Genomic DNA, 18640 nt, shown 5'->3' on the forward strand with positions numbered 1-18640 from the left:
TTTCAGGAGTAGCCAGGTAGGCCAGGACTAGCAGAGGAAACATCCTCCTCCCGAAGTTGGGATAGAGGGTTGAGAACACTTGGTGAATCAATGAGGGACCAGCCCATGTAAGCTGGACTCAGTTTTGGCACTGTGGGCCGTGGTACTGACAGCCTCTGAATAGCATCCACCTGGACATAAAGTACTAGTGTGAGAAGTGGATGTGGCTCAACTGATAGAGCGTCCACCTACCATATGGAAGGTCCTGGTTTTGATACCCAGGGCCTCCTGGCCCGCATGGTGAGCTGGCCCATGCACAGTACTGCTGTGCACAAGGAGTGATGGGCCATGCAGGGGTGCCCCTCGTGTAGGGGTGCCCCCCGCGCAAGGAGTGCACCCCACAAGGAGAGCCGCCCTGCGCGAAAAAAAGCGCAGTCCACCCATGAGTGGCACCGCACACATGGAGAGCTGATGCAGCAAGATCATGCCACAAAAAAGGGACACAGATTCCTGGTGCCACCTGACAAGAATGCAAGTGAACACAGAAGAACACACAGTGAATGGACACAGAGAAGAGGGGAGAGAAATAAATAAAATAAATCTTAAAAAAAAGAGCTAGTGTAATTTTTTGCTTCTGTGCATGGACATTTTCTGTTGTGGTATGATATAACGGTGTAAATTCTAAATGTGGCTTCATCCTATTAGCAGAAGGTACTTCTGGCTTCACAGAAGCATCCACTAGGACTTAAAGATCCCATGTACTTTATCATTTACTGGGTTCTTTCTTTCTCTAATTGAGTTGCTTATTTTGGCAGATCCCTGAGAGCTCATTCCTGATGTTAACATCAAATTCCCTCAGAAACCCCTTAGCCACCTTCTTCTGGGCCTACACCAGCATCTATATGGTCATAAAGAAAAAGTGCATTTCTTTTTCTTTTACTTTACTTTTGGTGTGCTTATGCCTTTCCCTGGTTTATGGTTTTGATTGTGGCAGATCCCTAGAGGATGAGCAAAGATGCTGGTCTAGGTTTTTTCCTTAAAAGCACAGCTTCCATCTTCTCACCAGAACACAAGAGATTTGACAGACAATACACTTCATTTACCCCTTTTTGTGTGGGTGTTTAAAAAATCTAATTGTTAGTACTTTTTCTTTTCATTTTGTTCTCACTTCTCTTATTCTCTTATTCTCTTACTCTTTATTTCCTTTTTTTTTTTTTTTCCTCCTAGACAGTGGACTGAAGACTGGGAGAAACAGTTTTCCCAACTGACCAACACAGCATAGTATCCAGAATGTTCCTTTCTCAACCAAATTATAAAAAAATATACAGAAGTAGAAAAGTATCCCCAATCAGAGGAGAAAAATCATTTCATAGAAAATATTACAGATGGTGTACTGTCTCTGGAATTACTTATCAAAGATCTTAGAGCACCCTTCATAAATAGAATCAATGAGTTAAAGGAAAAGAAGTACAAAAACTAAAGGAAATTGGGAAAATATACAAATGAAATAAAAATTTCGTTCTTAAGATAAAAATTACAAAGAAGAGCCAAATGGAAATTTGGGAATTCAAATGTTCAATAAGTAAAGTGAATAATTGAATAGCAGATTGAATTGAAATTTAAGACACATTGGAGGAGGTAGAAGAAAGAATCATGGAAATGAAAAACCAAAAATTGAAATTGTACAGCTAAGGAACAGAAGAAAAAAGAATGAAAAAAAGAAAAAAAAGCTGAACAGATCATAAAGACCCTGTGGAACAAAGTCAAGTACATAAATATATAAATAATAGGAGTCTCAAAGGGCCGAAAGAGATAAATGGCCAGAAAAAATATTTAAAGACACAATGGCAGAAAAATTCTCAAATCTGATGGAAGGCATGAATACACAAATCCAAGCAAAATAAAGTCAAAGTAATCTACATCAAGATGCTTTGTGATTAATCTAAACAATGCCAAGGACAAAATAGTATTTTGAGATTTCCATATAGCACAGTGTAAGCAAAATCCAGTTCATAGTAAATGTCTATTACTGCAAAGTTCCATTTTTACCTCCAGGGTTTACTGGAATCTGTTTGATTTGCCATAAACCTGTGGCAACTTTCTCCAGGTAATCTGCCCCTTAGCCACCTGCTTTTTCTCTATTGTTGGCAGATAGAACAGGTCATCTTGCCTTTGGGTTCTTCAGAAAATACAGAAAGATTATTAATAAATTAAGTTCATTTTTGCATACTGCAGCCCCCCAAAGTTCACTCATTTCTTGGACTCAGTGGACAAATCAAGTGAGCATACTGATATAATCTATTCATGGATTCCAATCACATTCCAATCCTGGAAGATTGTTCTTCTGATTGGCCTTGAAATCTCTGACTTTAATGGATGTCTCAAATTCCCATGGTGATTCCCAAGATGTAATGCCTCATATAGGTGTGTATAAAGTTATAAGATATTAGGTGTGATTATAGCAACCCAAATACACTTGGAAAAGTGAAAGTCAGACATTTTTATTAAATATAGCTCCAAATAAGAGGAGGCTGCCCCGCAAGGCCACACAGAAAATTGCAGCTAAGAAGAGGATAACCGCAAGTGGGAGCGATCGGGGCAGTTAATTATAGCAGTCAAGGTAGGATTAGCTAGGACTAAGGGCTCTCTGTATTGGTTACTCTGAATTATTCTGTGGGTTCTGGGGAATAGGGCTTACTGAGATATTTGATACTTAGTCCTGCGGAGATTAGGGTAAGTACATAGTGGCCCTAGAGTATGATGGCCTGATAAGAGAGGTTATTGTTGTGTGGGCATATTGAACTGCTCCAGCTAATATTTAGCTACTCCAGCTAATATTTAGCATAAACCATACATTTGTGCTAAATGCATGGTTTATGCTTTCTATGGTAATGATTTCATGTTCCTGGCTTTTAGTAAGAGTGGGCTTTTGACCAGTGTTAATCCATATATAACAAATACTAACTTTATAAACACCAACTTGATTATCTAAATACTTACTCAAGGGCCACTCTGTTGTCAAAAGCTACTTTTACAAGTGTTATCTTGCCATGAATAAGCAGGCCTAAAATTTGTTATCTTTTAGAAATTTGAAATACTAGAGTTGTAGACATCCATATTTAGGCGTCAATGATTTTTAATTGTTGATTTAGAGCAATGGTCCTTGTATTAGTCAGTGTTCTCCAGGGAAACAGAATATACAAGGGATATCTGTCAATAGTAAGAGATTTATCAGAGTCTCTCACACAGCCATGGGGATGTACAGGTTTAGGTTCTGCACATAGACTAAAACCAGGAGCTCTGTGAAAGTCCAATGAAGATTCTTGACGAGATCTGGGACATGTTGGTTGTCCAAAATGGGCTGGCAAATTCGCTCTCAATGCTGGAATCGCTTCCCTTTTTAAGGGATTCAACTAATTGGGTTAAGCATCACTCACTGCTGGTTGCAATCTCCCTGACTGATGTATTTATAATCAGCTATCTATGATTTACCACTCCAGTAGAGTCAAAGGTGACTGAAGTCCATAAATGTCCTTGTATTACAGTTAGCCCAGTGCTTGCTTGACAAAACAAGTGGGCACAATGAATTACCTGGCTGAGTTGACACAATAGCCTAACCATCACAGTCCCTGAAGCCATTTCAGCAAATTTCAAATGGGTTGCAAATACCAACATTACAGGTATGACTGTGGCATGTCAATAATATTTGTCTGTGTTGGGGGGAGAATGATTAACATTTACATAACTTGGAAGGCTAAGGGAAGCTGGAAAATCTGTTTGTGGCTTGGGGATTGTGGAAGAGCATAGTAGAGATTAAGACCCATTTTTATGGGGCTACAATTACATTTCTATGACATTATCTTTATTTATTTTTTGTATGTTATATGAATTCTTTTTATTTTTTTTCTTCATTTTCTTTTAAATGTTACATTAAAAAAATGTGAGGTCCCCATATACCCCCCACCCCACCCACAACCCCCCTCCCACATCAACAACCTCTTCTATCAATGCGGCACATCCACTGCATATCCACCGCACCTGCCGAATGCATTGTGGAGTACTGCTGCACCACATGGACAGTGGTCCATATTGTAGTCCACACTCTCCCTCAGTCCACCCAGTGGGCCACGACAGGACACACAATGTCCAGCATCCATCCCTGCAGCACCACCTAGGACAACTCCAAATCCTGAAAATGTCCCCACACCATATCTCTTCTTCCATCTTCCTACCATCAGCAGCCACCGTGGCCACCCTCTCCACATCACTTCTACAATTTCTTCCCTTACTAATCACAATAGTTCCTCAGCAGAACACCAGTAAGTCCACTCTAATCCATACCCTATTCCTCCATCCTGTGGCCCCTGGGATGGTTATGTCTAGTCCCCCTCTATATCAAGAGGGGGCTTAGATTCCACATGGATGATGGATGTAGTTCTCCTGCTTGCAGCTTAGGCACTCTTGTCTCCCTGGTGTGGTGGTTGACCCTCTTCACCTCCCTGTCAGCTGGTCACGATAAGTCCAGGAAACAAGAGGGTAGGAGCTGCAAGTCTGCTGAGGCCCAGGGCCTGGCCATTCAGAGATTCAGGTCTTCTGAGTATATACCAACCCAAACACCAACCACAAGTCCAGTAGAAGAAACAGAAGAGGCATTGTGTAGAAAGGTCATATCTGAGTTCAGCTCCATCACACTCAGGAACACATCTTCCAAAGTAGGGCCAACTGACATGCCCCTGAACTCCAGAGTATGGCATTATGTTTAGATTGGAAAATTGTACACAACCTTGAGTAATGGGGTATTGCTAAAGAAGAAGAGTGGGGAATAGAGAGATTTTGTTGGTCATAGAGTGAGGGTATGGAGTTGTCCGGAGGTTACTTCGATGTGCTATGTATTGTTGAAACATGAGAACAATCACCATTTTAGGGCATCCCAGATTCAGTGGTGATGGCAGTTTGAAAGAGATTTTAATTTCTCAATATTTTACATCTCTGGGCCAGATATGAGCTAGATACATGTTTGGAAGTAGGATGATGGCAAATCTAGCAGTTGTGATTTGTCAATGCATGAGTGACTAGCTCAGTGAATATGTGTATAGACTGGAAATCTGTGTAAATATGCAAGGGTCTTGGGTGATGTATTTGGATTTAATTTTTCAAATTTAATTTTGGAGGTCAATAGGTGCAAGCACTGTTAGGGTAGAGAGACAGAAGTGAAAATATGGATGATGAATAATGAGAAAGGGAGAAGGAAGGAATTGAGGGGATTGAATAGATAGCACATTAGGAGGCCTGCAGAATTCTGTTTTACCAAGGAGAAAACAAGATATGGATACCTCAGTAAGGCCACCTGTTAGGAAAGATAGGTGATATTAGTGGGAATCATAATCTTGGAGACATTCCTCATGGATTTATTGCTAAAGGCCCCTAATGCACTCTAAGAAAAATTAGTATTACAAGTATGAGGAGTATATATTAAATTACAGTTTTACTGGTATCATCAAGCAAGGTTGTGTCACAGGCTGAGTAAACTGGACAGTCTGGAAAATCACTCACCCTGATGGGTCTCACTTTTTAAAACGGGACTTAACAGTGTAATTAGTCCCTGAAAATTTGAGGGTATCTGGGGTCTTTCATGGGTGGTGAAACTATCCCAGCTCCAGTATAGTTGGGACCTCTGATAACTGGTTAGGAATGTTATGCTGGAAGTAAAAGAAACAGACTGAAAAAGGAGATGCAGAGCATGTTTATTGAGCAAAATTTACATTAATATAGGAGCAGCACCAAAAAAAGGTTTCTGCTCAAAGGGGTGAGCTCAGCAAACAGCTTATATGGCTGCTTGAAATGAAGGAAAGTTGTGGGGGAATGGGGATGGATAAAAGGGACATGAATTGTGGTTAGTATGAGCATTCTGTGAACAACATAGACAGTAGGGGCTGTGGACTATTTGGGCAGGGCATCCTTGAGGCCTAGTTCATTAATTAGCAAGCAGAATGTTGGTGTAATATTGTGGCCATATAGTGAATATCTGCAGACTTTGCTGGTGTCAGCCTGAACTCTTTGTTACAGTTCTTCCTTCCGGGCTGGGGAGGGGTTTTATTAGCAGTGAAAAGTATTATTTGTATGTCAGCCTGCTTCAGTTAACCTCCGTTTCTTCTTTATCATTCCCTGAATAAAATGGATGCTCAAGGAAAACAAGGTGGTTAGTAAAATCATTTATTCCAATTCCTCATTCCCTCATTTTGGTTGAGGGAGTCCTTTGACTGCCCCAAGTTTGTTTATGACTAGTTTGGGTCCTTGTAGACTAATATTTTAAAAGTACAGACAACAGGAGGAAAAGAGTGGTGTCTGTGAGGTACCAATGAAGTTGGTGATGATGCAGATGAAAACAGGTCCAAGGAGAAGGATGATGACTAGCATTTTAGTGCCAAGATTATGGAATACAATCAAGAGGTGTTAGGCAGAAAGCCCTTAATTGATTTTGATATGTCCTTTGGTTGCAGGTTGATGCTGTGAAGCCATTTGGCTTGTTTGAAGATTTCTTGGATGTTGGTCTCCACTTGCCTGGCATTGTTGCTCCATGTACAACAAGTTGTGTTGACAACAGAACAGATGCCTCCTTCTTCTGCCATAAGGTAGTCTAAAGCTAATCAGTTGTCCAGTTGCTGTGAGGAAATTGAGAATGGTGTTTAGTCCTTGGTTTTGCCCTCTTTCTTGACCTATGTCTTCAAGGGTGGCACTGAGGTTGCAGATAGCATGTTCTTGATATTTGAAACTTATTTAGGGAACTACAGGTCCAAGCCTGAGCCCTTTTCTAGCAAGAAGTAAACTGATAGCCCTTTGATTTCACATGGGAGACGTAAAGTTATAAGGGTAGAAGTTGAGGTCTATTACAGAGTCCATTGTACATTGCTCACCAGGCTCTGGCTCAGTGAGAAAGCAAGTATATGCTACAGGCCTTAGAATGGTATTTTATAGAAAGACAAAACCTGAGGGAAGACAGAAAAGTATTTGGTCCATGAGGGACTAAGTAAAAGAATAGGGTCATTTTAGTTAGACAGTGAGTCTAAGCAAGGTAATATTTGCCACAATGTAGATGAAGATATTGGAGTCAACCACAGCAAAGACTAGAGTTAATGAGGGACCCTAGGGGAACAGTCAGGGTGTTCTTATTCTCAGGGGAGAACTATGCATGAGGTAAGAAAAGAGACAAAAGGAATTTTAAGTGTACTAAGCCCATATTCAGAGATTGGAGAGGCCGATGCCTAGTGGCCTGCTGCTTATGCACCCTGTGGAGTCACAGGGTCAGGTCTCCAATGCTTTCAGTGATCCACTCTGGTGATGGAGGTGGTTTTAGGTGGAATAGGTGAATCCAGGAGTCATTCACTAAAATGTTTCCAACAGAGGGGGTGGTAAGTAGTACTTGAAAGTGTCCTTTTTACCAGGGCTCAAGTTCAGTTATTGAAGATTTCACTTCCAATACATCCAGTTACCTGGTTGCACAGGAGGTGGAGAATTGGGGATATCTGTAGAGTGAAAATCTGAAACAGTTTTGTGGGGTTCAGAAAAAGTTTGTAAGAGTTTTAGCAGGAGGTAGCCAGTAAGGAGCTAACTTCAGCAGTTTGTGACTAGGGTAATAAGTGTGCTGAAGTAAGATGACATGGGATTCCTGTAGGTTCGTGGCTCTGTTACATAAAATAATTTAAGAACATGCCAGTTTATTAAGGCCAGTAAAAGAGTTTATTGAAAAATAAGAGAAAAGAACTACACACCAAGATGTGGATGTGGGCTCCTCCAGCAAAGAGAGAGCATCTGGGGTCAGGGACCTGCCTTTATTGACTGTTCTTTCCTCCTCTTTCCTAACGTTGGCGAGGGGCCTCAGCTATTTGCTGATCTGACTGGTTGCCTTTTGGTCCCCACCAGTTAGCTCACAGGGCACCAATGATGAGGCATTTTGTTTGGGGTTATTTAGGACCAATGGGAACCTGTTAGGAGTTATTCAGGGCTTCCCATGATGTGAGAAAGAATTCTGAATGGAACTCCATGGCTAGCATCTCAGTGGATTATTTTGAGCTTTGTTCTTAGTAGCAGCTTCCCTCAGGGGGTTTCTCAGTGGGGTTTCCCAGCCATGTTTCTACTGGATCCCAGCTGTGACTCAGTCTTATCTCATTTCCTATCCTAAAATGTCTCAGAATAGGTTTTCCAGTAGCTATCTTTTACAGGGAAATTGGAAAGAACTGAAAGGGCATCCCTAAAAGTTGATGAGGACTAGGGGAGAACTTTAATGCAGAGGATGGAAAATTGTTTTAGTAAGTTTCCCTAGCTGTGTTTTGATTAGGCCATTGGTGCATTTAATTAGCCTCTGTGTATGGGGGTGATAAGCACACTGGAGCACTGTAGGATAGATGAAGTTGGTAGAAATTTATACAGGGTTTTCCCTATAAAGTGGGTGCCATGGTCACTATGGATTTCTCAAGGAAATTCCCAACAAAATTTTGACTACGGATGTGCCAGTTCCTTGTCTTACATGAAAAGCCTCTGCCCACAGAGAAAATATACATATCATGATGAGGCAATATTTATATCCTAGATGGAGATTTTGGATGAAGTTGATCTACCAGATCACAAAAGACCCTTGAGGCAGTGGGAACTTCCCAGAGGCAGGCTAAAAGGGTTGAGTTGGGTTGTATTGAGGACAAAGGCTGTAGCTTGCAGATGTTTCTTGAGCTGCAGATTTTAAATTTCCCTGTCAATACTTTCTTTTAAGGTTTTCAAGCTTACTAGAGAGCCCAGTGGGCTTGAGAGTGAAGGTATGTCATCACTGGGTGAGTGAGGACATCTGGAAGGATGCATAGATCATTGGGGCTGACTCAAAGTCCAGTCTGTGGATTTTTATGTCCCCCTTGACCCTCAAGATTTTTGGGAGCTTGGGTGGGCATAGTCTACTGGGCTTGTGCAAAGTCATTTAAGAATGGCCATTGGGGCATCATTGGCATGGTGCAGGGAGGGAAGGCAGACTGGTTTGGCAGGTTCCAATAACTCACTAGGTGTTTCATACCTGCACCATGACAAGATGCAGTGTCTGCTAGCACATTTCCTTGGGCTTCTCCTGAATCATTTCTATTATGTCCTGCAGTTTTCACTACTGCTACTGCCTTGGGGAGCAAGAGACTTTGGAGAAATTCACTTATCTAAAGTTTGTTTCTGATGGGCTGGCCAGTGGACTTTAGGAAAACTTGGTGCTTCCTGAGCATGCCTGTTGTAGAATTTGAGAGAGGTTCAATTATTTGTGTATAGGGAGGCCAGGACTCAAGAATGATTTTGAGAAGGAAAAATGGTTTATTGATGGCCGGCTGGACTCGGGAGCTTTCTGTTTCAATCCCGAGCCCCAAACAAGACTTTCAAATTTCTTTTATACGGAGAGGAAAGGTTAAATGGTCCCTTTGTTTCAGTTCTCAATAAGCTTGAATTAGCATATATATCTTCCACATCTTAGGTAAGCTTTTAGCATGGACTTCATACATTCTAGATAAGCTTTTAGCATATTTGGTTTACGTTTCCCCTAAATACTTAAAGTTTATAGACCTTGCATTGTTAAACTGTTTCCCTTAGCATATTTGGTTTGCATTTCCCCTAAATACTTAAAGTTTATAGACCTTGCATTGTTAAACTGTTTCCTGGGACTGCAGTCCTTGCCCTAGTCACCAGGCCCCACACCCACAAGTCAAAGATAATTTAGGTTATCTCTGAAGAGACAAAGAGCCTCCCACGCATAGCCCACATCAAGTCTAGAGTTACTTCAGAGACTGCCTGGGTCAAAGACCAGTGGCAATAACTGGGCATAGGCAGGAGGGATTACCAGAGTTACTACAAACAAATTCTGTCTGTGACAGCCTATAGGGTGATAATGATCAGCATGTCTTTGGGTTAATATCTTACATGCATTCCCTCCCTTTTCATTCACAAACAGCTGGAGGGACAGGGAGTATTTAGAATCCCCAGGGAAGGGAGATTGAACAATGATTGCTGCAGAATGCTGGAATGTTGAAATGGTAGGATCAGAGAGTGAGAGAGGTTCAGGTTGGGAATATTTGAGGACCTCATAAAGTGGCATGGAATGGAAAAGAAACAGTAAACCCACAAAGGGCAATATTCAGTAGGCCTAAGAAACACATGGAATTGTCTTCTGGTGGTGGGTTGGGGGAAGTTCAGGATGGCCTTGAGTCAAGAAGAGTCCACTGAGAGTCCTTGAAAGGAGACAGCATGACCATGGAATTTAACCAGATGTTTGGGCAAATTAAAGTTTTCTTTGGAAGCTTTGTGCCCTTTCCCTTTGAAGCATAGGTTTTTCTCAACTTGGCCCTTAAGGAAAGCTGAGAAAATTTTCCTTATAGAACCGTTCTCCACCTATTTTCCTTAATAATAAAAAACACCTATATACTTTACATGCTTAAGTTACTAGTGTTATTTTGGGACTATCTTTAAACCTTTTGCAACATACAATCACCATAAATATCAAACTTGTCAGTAGAGTGACTCAATTCAGCTAAATGCAAGCATAATTTTTCTTTTTTCATTATAAATATTTAATAGATGCAACCTTAGCTCATATGATCAATACATTTGTATAGATTTAGGGAGAATATAATTAAGTAAACCAAAATTGTTAGAGATGTTGCATTCTTCAGTTTACTCCTTTATCAGTATTTCAGTACAAACATTTATGAAACATTTATAAAGACACATTTCTGAAACAGCTCTCTGGAGGAAAGTTAGGAGGCTGGTTGCTATAGGACTAAGCCATGATTTAACTGCGTGCTTACAAAAGCAGCCAGTATTTTTCATTTTATAAAGTTATTCAGTTTAAAGGTTAGTAAACTTTAAGAGCACTAATTTTATTAATGTGGATATCCAGGTTCAATTTGATTTGAAATAGAAACAGAACAGAGAATATTGGTGTTCTTATTTTTTTACTATTATTCCTTATATTTTTTCTAGGTAATATAGTGCAATTATACAAATGAAACTATGAACATTCATTTTCTTCTAGCATATTTATTGAAATACTTAAAGCACATTTTAATGCACTTTAAGAAATTTTAGTTAATATACTTAAAAACAAGAATATATATATATTTAACATGGCTTACTGGCACATATAGTTATTACACTGGTTCCAAGAAATGAAACGTAATGCATACAATTTACTTCTGTAAGAATTTTTAAACTTAGGAAGGTATTTTTTCTCTACAGTTTTGTTAAACTTTTGTAATTAGGCATACATACAAATTTTATTTTTAAAACATTGGAGAGGTTTTTCCTTAAATGAATTATTTTATTTATTAGCACATAAAAAATAAGTATTTAAAGTATTTATTTTAGGTTATACTCTGGTTTTATTATATGATTCTTTGATTGCAGTGTATTGAAAATCACCCTTGCTTGTGACTTCTACCAGCAACGCTATAAATTAATTGGCAAAGGTTTGAGTATCCAGACTTATAAACTGAATGATAAGATGGAATTCATTATAAGAGCCACTGATTTTTCATTAGGATTTGTGAAATCTTACAGTTATAAAAGGAGAGAGAAAATAAAGTTAGAACACAGGAGGGGAAGACAGAAGAAAATTTTAAAGAGCATCAGAAGCTTGGCTTCTCCAATTTCTGGGACTATAAGTGTGTTAATTTATTATAAGTCATTTGAATAGAGCTCTCTTAAGAGCTTTCATTTGTTAATAAAGCATTGCCATACAGAGGTAAGAAAATATACATTAAAAAGACAGACACAAACCACAGAAAGAGCATAGAAAATATAAAACTTCCTGTTTTCCACAGTCACTGTAGAGAAACAGTAAAGGAACACAAACAGAATATAATACTTTTACTTGATGGATACAAACAGAGGCAATAATAGAGGACATAACCAGACTTGAGCTCAACAAACAGATTTTTGAAAATCATAATCTGACACCCAGATCATGGATAATGGGGAAAGGGAGAAAAAAAGAAAAAGAAACAGATGTGACTTCAACTGCAGTTTGACATGAATTCAAAGATCTAAGAGGGGGCTAACCATGAAAGCCAGGAGACAACCCAAGAGGATATAACACAAAGGATTCCTGCAGGTACTTTGTTCCTCTCTAAGATATCAGAGTTGTCATCCCAGCATCAACCTTTAGATACCACTTCTGTACAGCAAGTACTGTTATGCTAAAAGTGAAATAAATAGACATAAAAACAGGGTACAAAGAATATTTATTGAGCCAAAGTTGTATTAATGCATAAGTAGGATCAAAGCATTGAGCTGAAAGAGCAATTGTATGGTTGCTGGAAACAAAAGAAATGTATGGGGGACTAGGAAGGGATAAAAGAGACATGAATTATGTTTAGTATGTACACTCAGCAAACTACATGAACTTTTAGGGCAGGGTGTCCATGAGGCCCAGTGTATTAATTCACAAGCAGAATGTTGGTGTAAGCATTACTGAATTTCATTTAGGTTCTTGACTATGCTGCAGAAATGAATTTCGAGAGCACATTGGGTGAGTTAGGCCAGTGATTTATTCAGGTAGGGAGGGAAAAGAAATGGGAGAAAATAACAGATCAGGGATCCTCGGTGGAGAGGAAGGCCTGAAAAGTGATAAAGAGGGCTGATTTATGGACTACAATTAATTCCCCATTATAGTTTATAAATCTCAAGGTTTACTTGTGTAGTGATCCAAGTGGGGAGAAGGCAGACAGTTGGGGTCCGGAGGGAAGAGAGACAATTCAGGTCTTGTCTGCTTTTTTTTTTTTTTTTTAAGATTTATTTATTATTTATTTCTCTCCCCTCCACCCCCCCCCCCCACATCCCAGTTGGGTTGTCTGTTCTCTGTGTCTGTTTGCTGCGTCTTCTTCTTTGTCCACTTCTGTTGTTTTCAGTAGCACAGACATCTGTTTCATTTTGTTGCTTCACCTTGTTGTGTCAGCTTTCCATGTGTGTGGCACCATTCCTGGGCAGGGTGCACTTTCTTTCATGCTGGGTGGCTCTCCTTATGGGGTGCACTCCTTGCACGTGGGGCTCCCCTATGCCAGAGGTCTTGTCTGCTTTTTGAACCATTAATTATTCCACCCCTTTGCTAATGGCATAGGTGGAGTCATAGTTGTTTGTGTTTTGATTGATAACCCCACTCATCAATTCCCCATGAGGCCTCAGTGATGGTGTCCTTGGGGAATGAATATCTGGGACTTCTCCTGGCTTCCTAATGAAGTCTTTGTTCTAAATGGCAACATCTTGAGGAGGATCTTCCAGGAGCAGTCTTTGGGGTTATTGATGTCCATATGTACTCTCTGTCAGGTTCCAGATACATTTATTGATTCCCTATCTTATCAGGCTGCTTCATAACATTGCAGTTACCTGTGAAGATCAGCAGACTTTGCTGGTATCAGCCTGAACTCTTTGTTACAGTTCTTCCTACAAGGCTGAAGCAGGGATTTTTATTTTTCCAATTAGTAAGGGGCTTTTGCCTCAGTTTGGTGATTCAGTTGGTGATTGACTAAACAGCAAGGTTTTGGGTAGCAGGGTTTGTATTAGAGAAATTTGATGGAATGTGGACCTCAGAATTTGCCATTTTTGGTTGAAAGTGTTGCTTATTTGGAAGGTTTGCGTCTTTGGATTGCAAATCAATGAATTCCCCCAGACTGATAATAAAAAACAAAAGTCAACAGAATGGTGTGGACCTGCACCCAAAAGGGTTCTTATTTTATGCTCCTTCCCCATCCTCACCTTGGCATTAATTATTAGCAAAAATTATATTACAAATAATAAAATGGATAATATTGTCTGGTTTCATCATGGTGGGGTAGGGTTTTTGCTCCTTCATTTTTCTCATTCATTCATTCATTCATTCATTTATTTTTTTTTTTATTTCTCTCCCTACCCCCCCCACCCGGTTTGTCTGTTCTCTGCATCTGTTTGCTGTGTCTTTGTGTCTATTTGCTGCATCTTCTTTGTCCCCTTCTGTTGTTGTCAGCAGCATGGGAATCTGTGTTTCTTTTTGTTGTGTCATCTTGTGTCAGCTCTCCATGTGTGCGGCACCATTCCTGGGCAGGCTGCACTTTCTTTTGCACTGGGCGGCTCTCCATATGGGGCGCACTCCTTGCGCGTGGGGCTCCCCTATGCGGGGGACACTCCTGCGTGGCATGGCACTCCTTGCGCGCATCAGCACTGTGCATGGGCCAGCTCCACATGGGTCAAGGAGGCCCGGGGTTTGAACCGCAGACCTCCCATGTGGTAGATGGATGCCCGAACCACTGGGCCAAGTCTGCTGCCCCCCTCATTATTTTTAAATGTTACTATCATTTACCAAGTGGAGTTGTTTATCACCCTTCTTGATGGTACACACTTCATGTAAATGTCCTGGAGCAGTAATTTAAATTTACTTGATGTGAATGGGGAAAGATAAATTCCTCATCCCTTATACCCTGAAAAAATGTAGAACATTCTTAGTGGGTGGAAATTTAGGTTAAAGGAAATCCCATCAACAATGGTCTCATAACAGATGCTTGGACTGTATGATAATCTGTCTTTAATGGGTCCCAGGAGAGTATCTTCACTCAGTCTGGGCTCCAGTCCTTATGGGTTGGGGATTTGAGAGAAAATCCATATTTATGGGGAAAAAAAGATATTATTGAAGGGTCTCTTGTATGCAGAATCTTCTTAAACATAAAGATGGACATGCACCTTTGAAATACAGAAAAGGGCAACAGAAATGCTTGTAAAAATTTAGTATGTGATGTAAACCTTCCCAATGGTATCAAGAGAAATTACTTTTACGCAAAAGTGAAACCCAAGCAACAAAAATCAATGTTAAGTCTTCTCAGATGATGGCATCAGAGTAGCTTAGACAGGGTGCAGCTCCCTTATGAAATAGGGAGAAAACATAGAAATCATCACAGAGAACTGCTTTGGGGACCCGCTGAACCAAGTGTGTTACACACAACATCCAGGAGGGGCTGGGGATGGATTGAATAAGAGGCCAAAAGGAAAACTGTGAGCTGCTTACCCCATGGCTGAGAATGGCAAACATCACCCCACACTTGAGGCAAACAGCCTCAGTAAAACCTGTGGTTCAGAAGCCAAATGAGAGGGGAAAGGAAACATTCCTCCCAAGGAAGAAGGATTGTGTGGTAGAGGGCTGAGTGTGGTTTCTTCACAAATTTAATCAGCACAACCTTTTTCTTATCCTCTGGCTTAAAGACTCAGGTCAGTGGAAATTGAAGGATTAATTTCAGAGGACAGATTTGCCAAAGGGTGCCATCTGGTGGGCAGCATGGAAGGTGAAGCAAGACAAGACTTGTCTCTGCCTTTCCCAGGTACCTTAGATCTGATCTATACCCCATTAGTGGCTCCTAGCCCCTGTTTTGATAACTTAAACTGAGCAATCTTAAAGCTTCAAAAAAACTGAACCAAATCTTATAGTAGCGTGAGAAATTAAACCAATAGCCAAGAGAGAGAAATTGATCAACAGAATAAAAAGCCAACAAAATGAGATGCCTACATGTCAACCAAAAATTACAAGCCATACTAAGAAACAGGAAGTTATGGTCCAGTCAGAGGAACAACCAAGATTCTATATGAGACACAGGAGTGAAAACAAGTAATCAATGTTTCCACAAATCTCCTTAATCAGTTCAAGTAGTTGAGGGAATCTATGACTAAAGAGTAAAAGGATATGAAGATGACACTATGTGAACATAAGGAACAATTTGAAAGCCTGCAAAGAAAAGTAACAATGCTTATGGAAATGAAGGCCACAAGGGGTTTGATTAAAAATACTTTGGACGCATATAGTAGTAGATTTGAATTGGTTGAGGACAGAATTAGTGAATTGGAAGACAGCATATGAACTTGAAAAGAGAGAAGTGAAAGTGAGAAGAATGTAAAAAACTGAACAGAGTCTCAGAAAATTGAATGATAGAGTGAAATAAAATCATATGCATTACAGGTATTTGAAAAGGAGAAGAGAATGGACAAGGGGCAGAAAGAATATTTGAGGAAACAATGACTAAAAATTTTCCAATCCTTATGAAAGACATGAACATCAACATTCAAGAACAACATACCCTAAGCAGAATAAATCTGACACATCAACTATCCAAAACACCAGAGATAAAGACAGGTTTCTGAGGGCAGCAAGAGAAAACTGTAAACTTATATGGGAGCCTCAATAAATCTAAGTGTTGATCTCTCATCAGAGACCTTGGAGGCAAGAAGAGAGTGGTAAATACATATTAAATACTGAAAGAATAAAATATTGCTAAGAATTCTTTATCCAGAAAAATCTATCCCTCAGAAGATGAAGGTGAGTTTAGTGCCTTCACAGACAAAAACTGAATGAGTTTATCATGAATAGATTCGAACTACAAGAAATGCTAAAGTGTGAATTATAGAGCACTTGGAAAAGACCAGGAAAAAAAGGCTTGATGAAGAGTATAGAAATAAATATTATAAGTCAGGGTAACTGGAAGGGTTAAAATACAGAAAAGCATAAGATATGGTAATGGAAATTCAAGGGATAAAATGGACAAAGTACATAACGCATTTACATTAATAACATTGAATGTTAATGAATTGAACTCCCTAATCAATAGATGTAGAATGACAGAATGTATGAAAAAATAAGAGCCGTGTTTTTTTTTGTCTACAAGAGATACACCTTACACACAAGGACACAATCAGCATGAAAGTAAAAGGTGGGAGAAAGATATTCCATGTACAAGTAGTAAAAAAAGATCTGGAGTAGTGATATTGATATTGACTGTTAATCAATATCAGGCAAAATATTTTTGTACTGATATTGAGTAGTAATATCAGACAAAATAAATTTAAATGTAAAACTGTTAAAATAGTGTAAAAGATTGCTCTATGTTAATAAAAGTAATACTTCACCAAGAATAAATGATAATAAATATTATTCAATCTTAGATTTCCCAAAATATATGAGGAACATAACTGGCAAAAATGAAGGGAGAAAGAGAAGCCTGCAAATATAATTGAAGACTTCAAAACACTACTCCCAGCATTAGATAGAACAACTAGACAGAGTATGAATAAGGAAATAAAGAGCTTCAATAATATTAATGAAGACCTAAAAGACATTAATGGAACAGTATACCCCCAAACAGCATGATATTCATTTTTCTCAGGTGCTCATTACTCTTTCCCCAGTATAGACTTATGTTGAGACATAAATCAGATCTCAAAATATACTAAAAGTTTGAATTATAGAAAGCACTCTCTAATCATAAAAGAATAAAGTTGGAAAATAATAACAAGCAGGAAAAGGAAAATTTCACAAATATACAAAGATTAAACTATGCTCTGAAATAATCAGTGGTACAAACAATAAATTGCAAGAGAAATGAGTGACTATTTCAAGATGATTGAAAATGAGAAAACATATCAAAACTCATGGGAGAGGAATGGCTATGTCTTGAGAGGTTGAGTGCCTGCCCCCCAAATGGGAGGTCTTGGGTTCAGTTTCCAGTGCCTCTTGAGAAAACAAAAATAAGCAAAACAAACAAAAAAACAATTCAGGCAAGTCAATGTTGCTCAGTGGTTGAGCACCAGCTTCCCACATATGAGGTCCCCATTTCATTTCCCAGTCCCTGGTCCCTCAAGAAAAAATGATGAGATACAGCAAAACTAGTTCCGAGACGGAAATTAATAGCTAACAATGCTTACATTAAAAACAAAAACTAAAGAACTAAAAATCAAAGACCTTACCAAATACCTGAATGAAATAGGAAAAGAACAGCAAACCAGTCACAAAATAAGGAGAAACAAACAATAAGGATTAAAATAGAAATAAATGAAATGGGGAAATAAAAAGAGGGATCAGGAGAGCCAAAATTGTTTCTTTGAGAAGATCAACAAAATCAACAAATCCTTAGTAGAGTAACAAAGGAAAAAAGAAGCTAATAAAATCACAAATGAGTAGGGGGATATTACCACTGACACTGCAGAAATAAAAAAGATCTAAGAGTAGCTTTTAACAAACTTATGCCAAGAAACTTGACAATGTTAATAAAGTGGAGCAAATCCTAGAAACACATAAACAACCCACAATGACCCTGGAATAAATTAAAGACCTCAACAAGCCAACCACACGTAATGAAATTGAAACAGTTATCAAAAACCTTCCCAAAATGCAAATCCCATGACCAGATGGCTTCACAGGTGAATTCTACCAATTACTTAAAGATGACCTAATACAAATCTTGCACAAACTCTTAACAAAAATTGGACAAGACTACCCCACTCTTTCTAAGAAGACAACACCATCTTGGTACTAAAGTAAATAGGGATATTATGTAAAAGAAAATTATAGACCAATATATATAATGACTATAGATGCAAATATCCTGAACAAAATACTTGGTAACCTAATCCAAAAGCACATTAAAAAATTATACACTGTTATCAAATACATTTTATACCACATATATAAGTATGGTTTAACATAAGATGATGAATCAGTGCACAACAATAAATTGAAGATGGAAAATCAGGATCATCTCAATTGATGGAGAAAAGGCATTTGACAATACTACATCCTTTCTTTTTAAAAACACTCTGAAAGATAGGAAAAGAAGGAAATTTTCTCAATATAATAAATTAC

The 18640-nt window shown here is 39.0% G+C and overlaps 1 protein-coding gene across 8 annotated transcripts in view; it reads left to right on the plus strand.

Annotated features, from left to right (window-relative positions):
- Nucleotides 1–18640, plus strand: part of LOC101416425 (zinc finger protein 709-like) — a 158331-nt gene that overhangs the window by 77670 nt on the left and 62021 nt on the right. For 7 of the 8 annotated variants that reach the window (XM_071209969.1, XM_071209965.1, XM_071209966.1 and 4 more), the window contains one exon: nt 6480–6611. Coding sequence is in view for 2 of the 8 variants with exons in the window: in XM_058281947.2 (XP_058137930.1) it covers nt 6480–6611 (132 nt within the window). In the remaining 6 variants the exon portion in view is untranslated. Of the gene's footprint in view, nt 1–6479; nt 6612–18640 lie in introns of those variants that run through there. The other variant, XM_071209968.1, reaches the window with a different exon arrangement.

Source organism: Dasypus novemcinctus, chromosome 19, assembly GCF_030445035.2.
Source record: "Dasypus novemcinctus isolate mDasNov1 chromosome 19, mDasNov1.1.hap2, whole genome shotgun sequence".
Classification (NCBI taxonomy): Eukaryota; Metazoa; Chordata; class Mammalia; order Cingulata; family Dasypodidae; genus Dasypus; species Dasypus novemcinctus.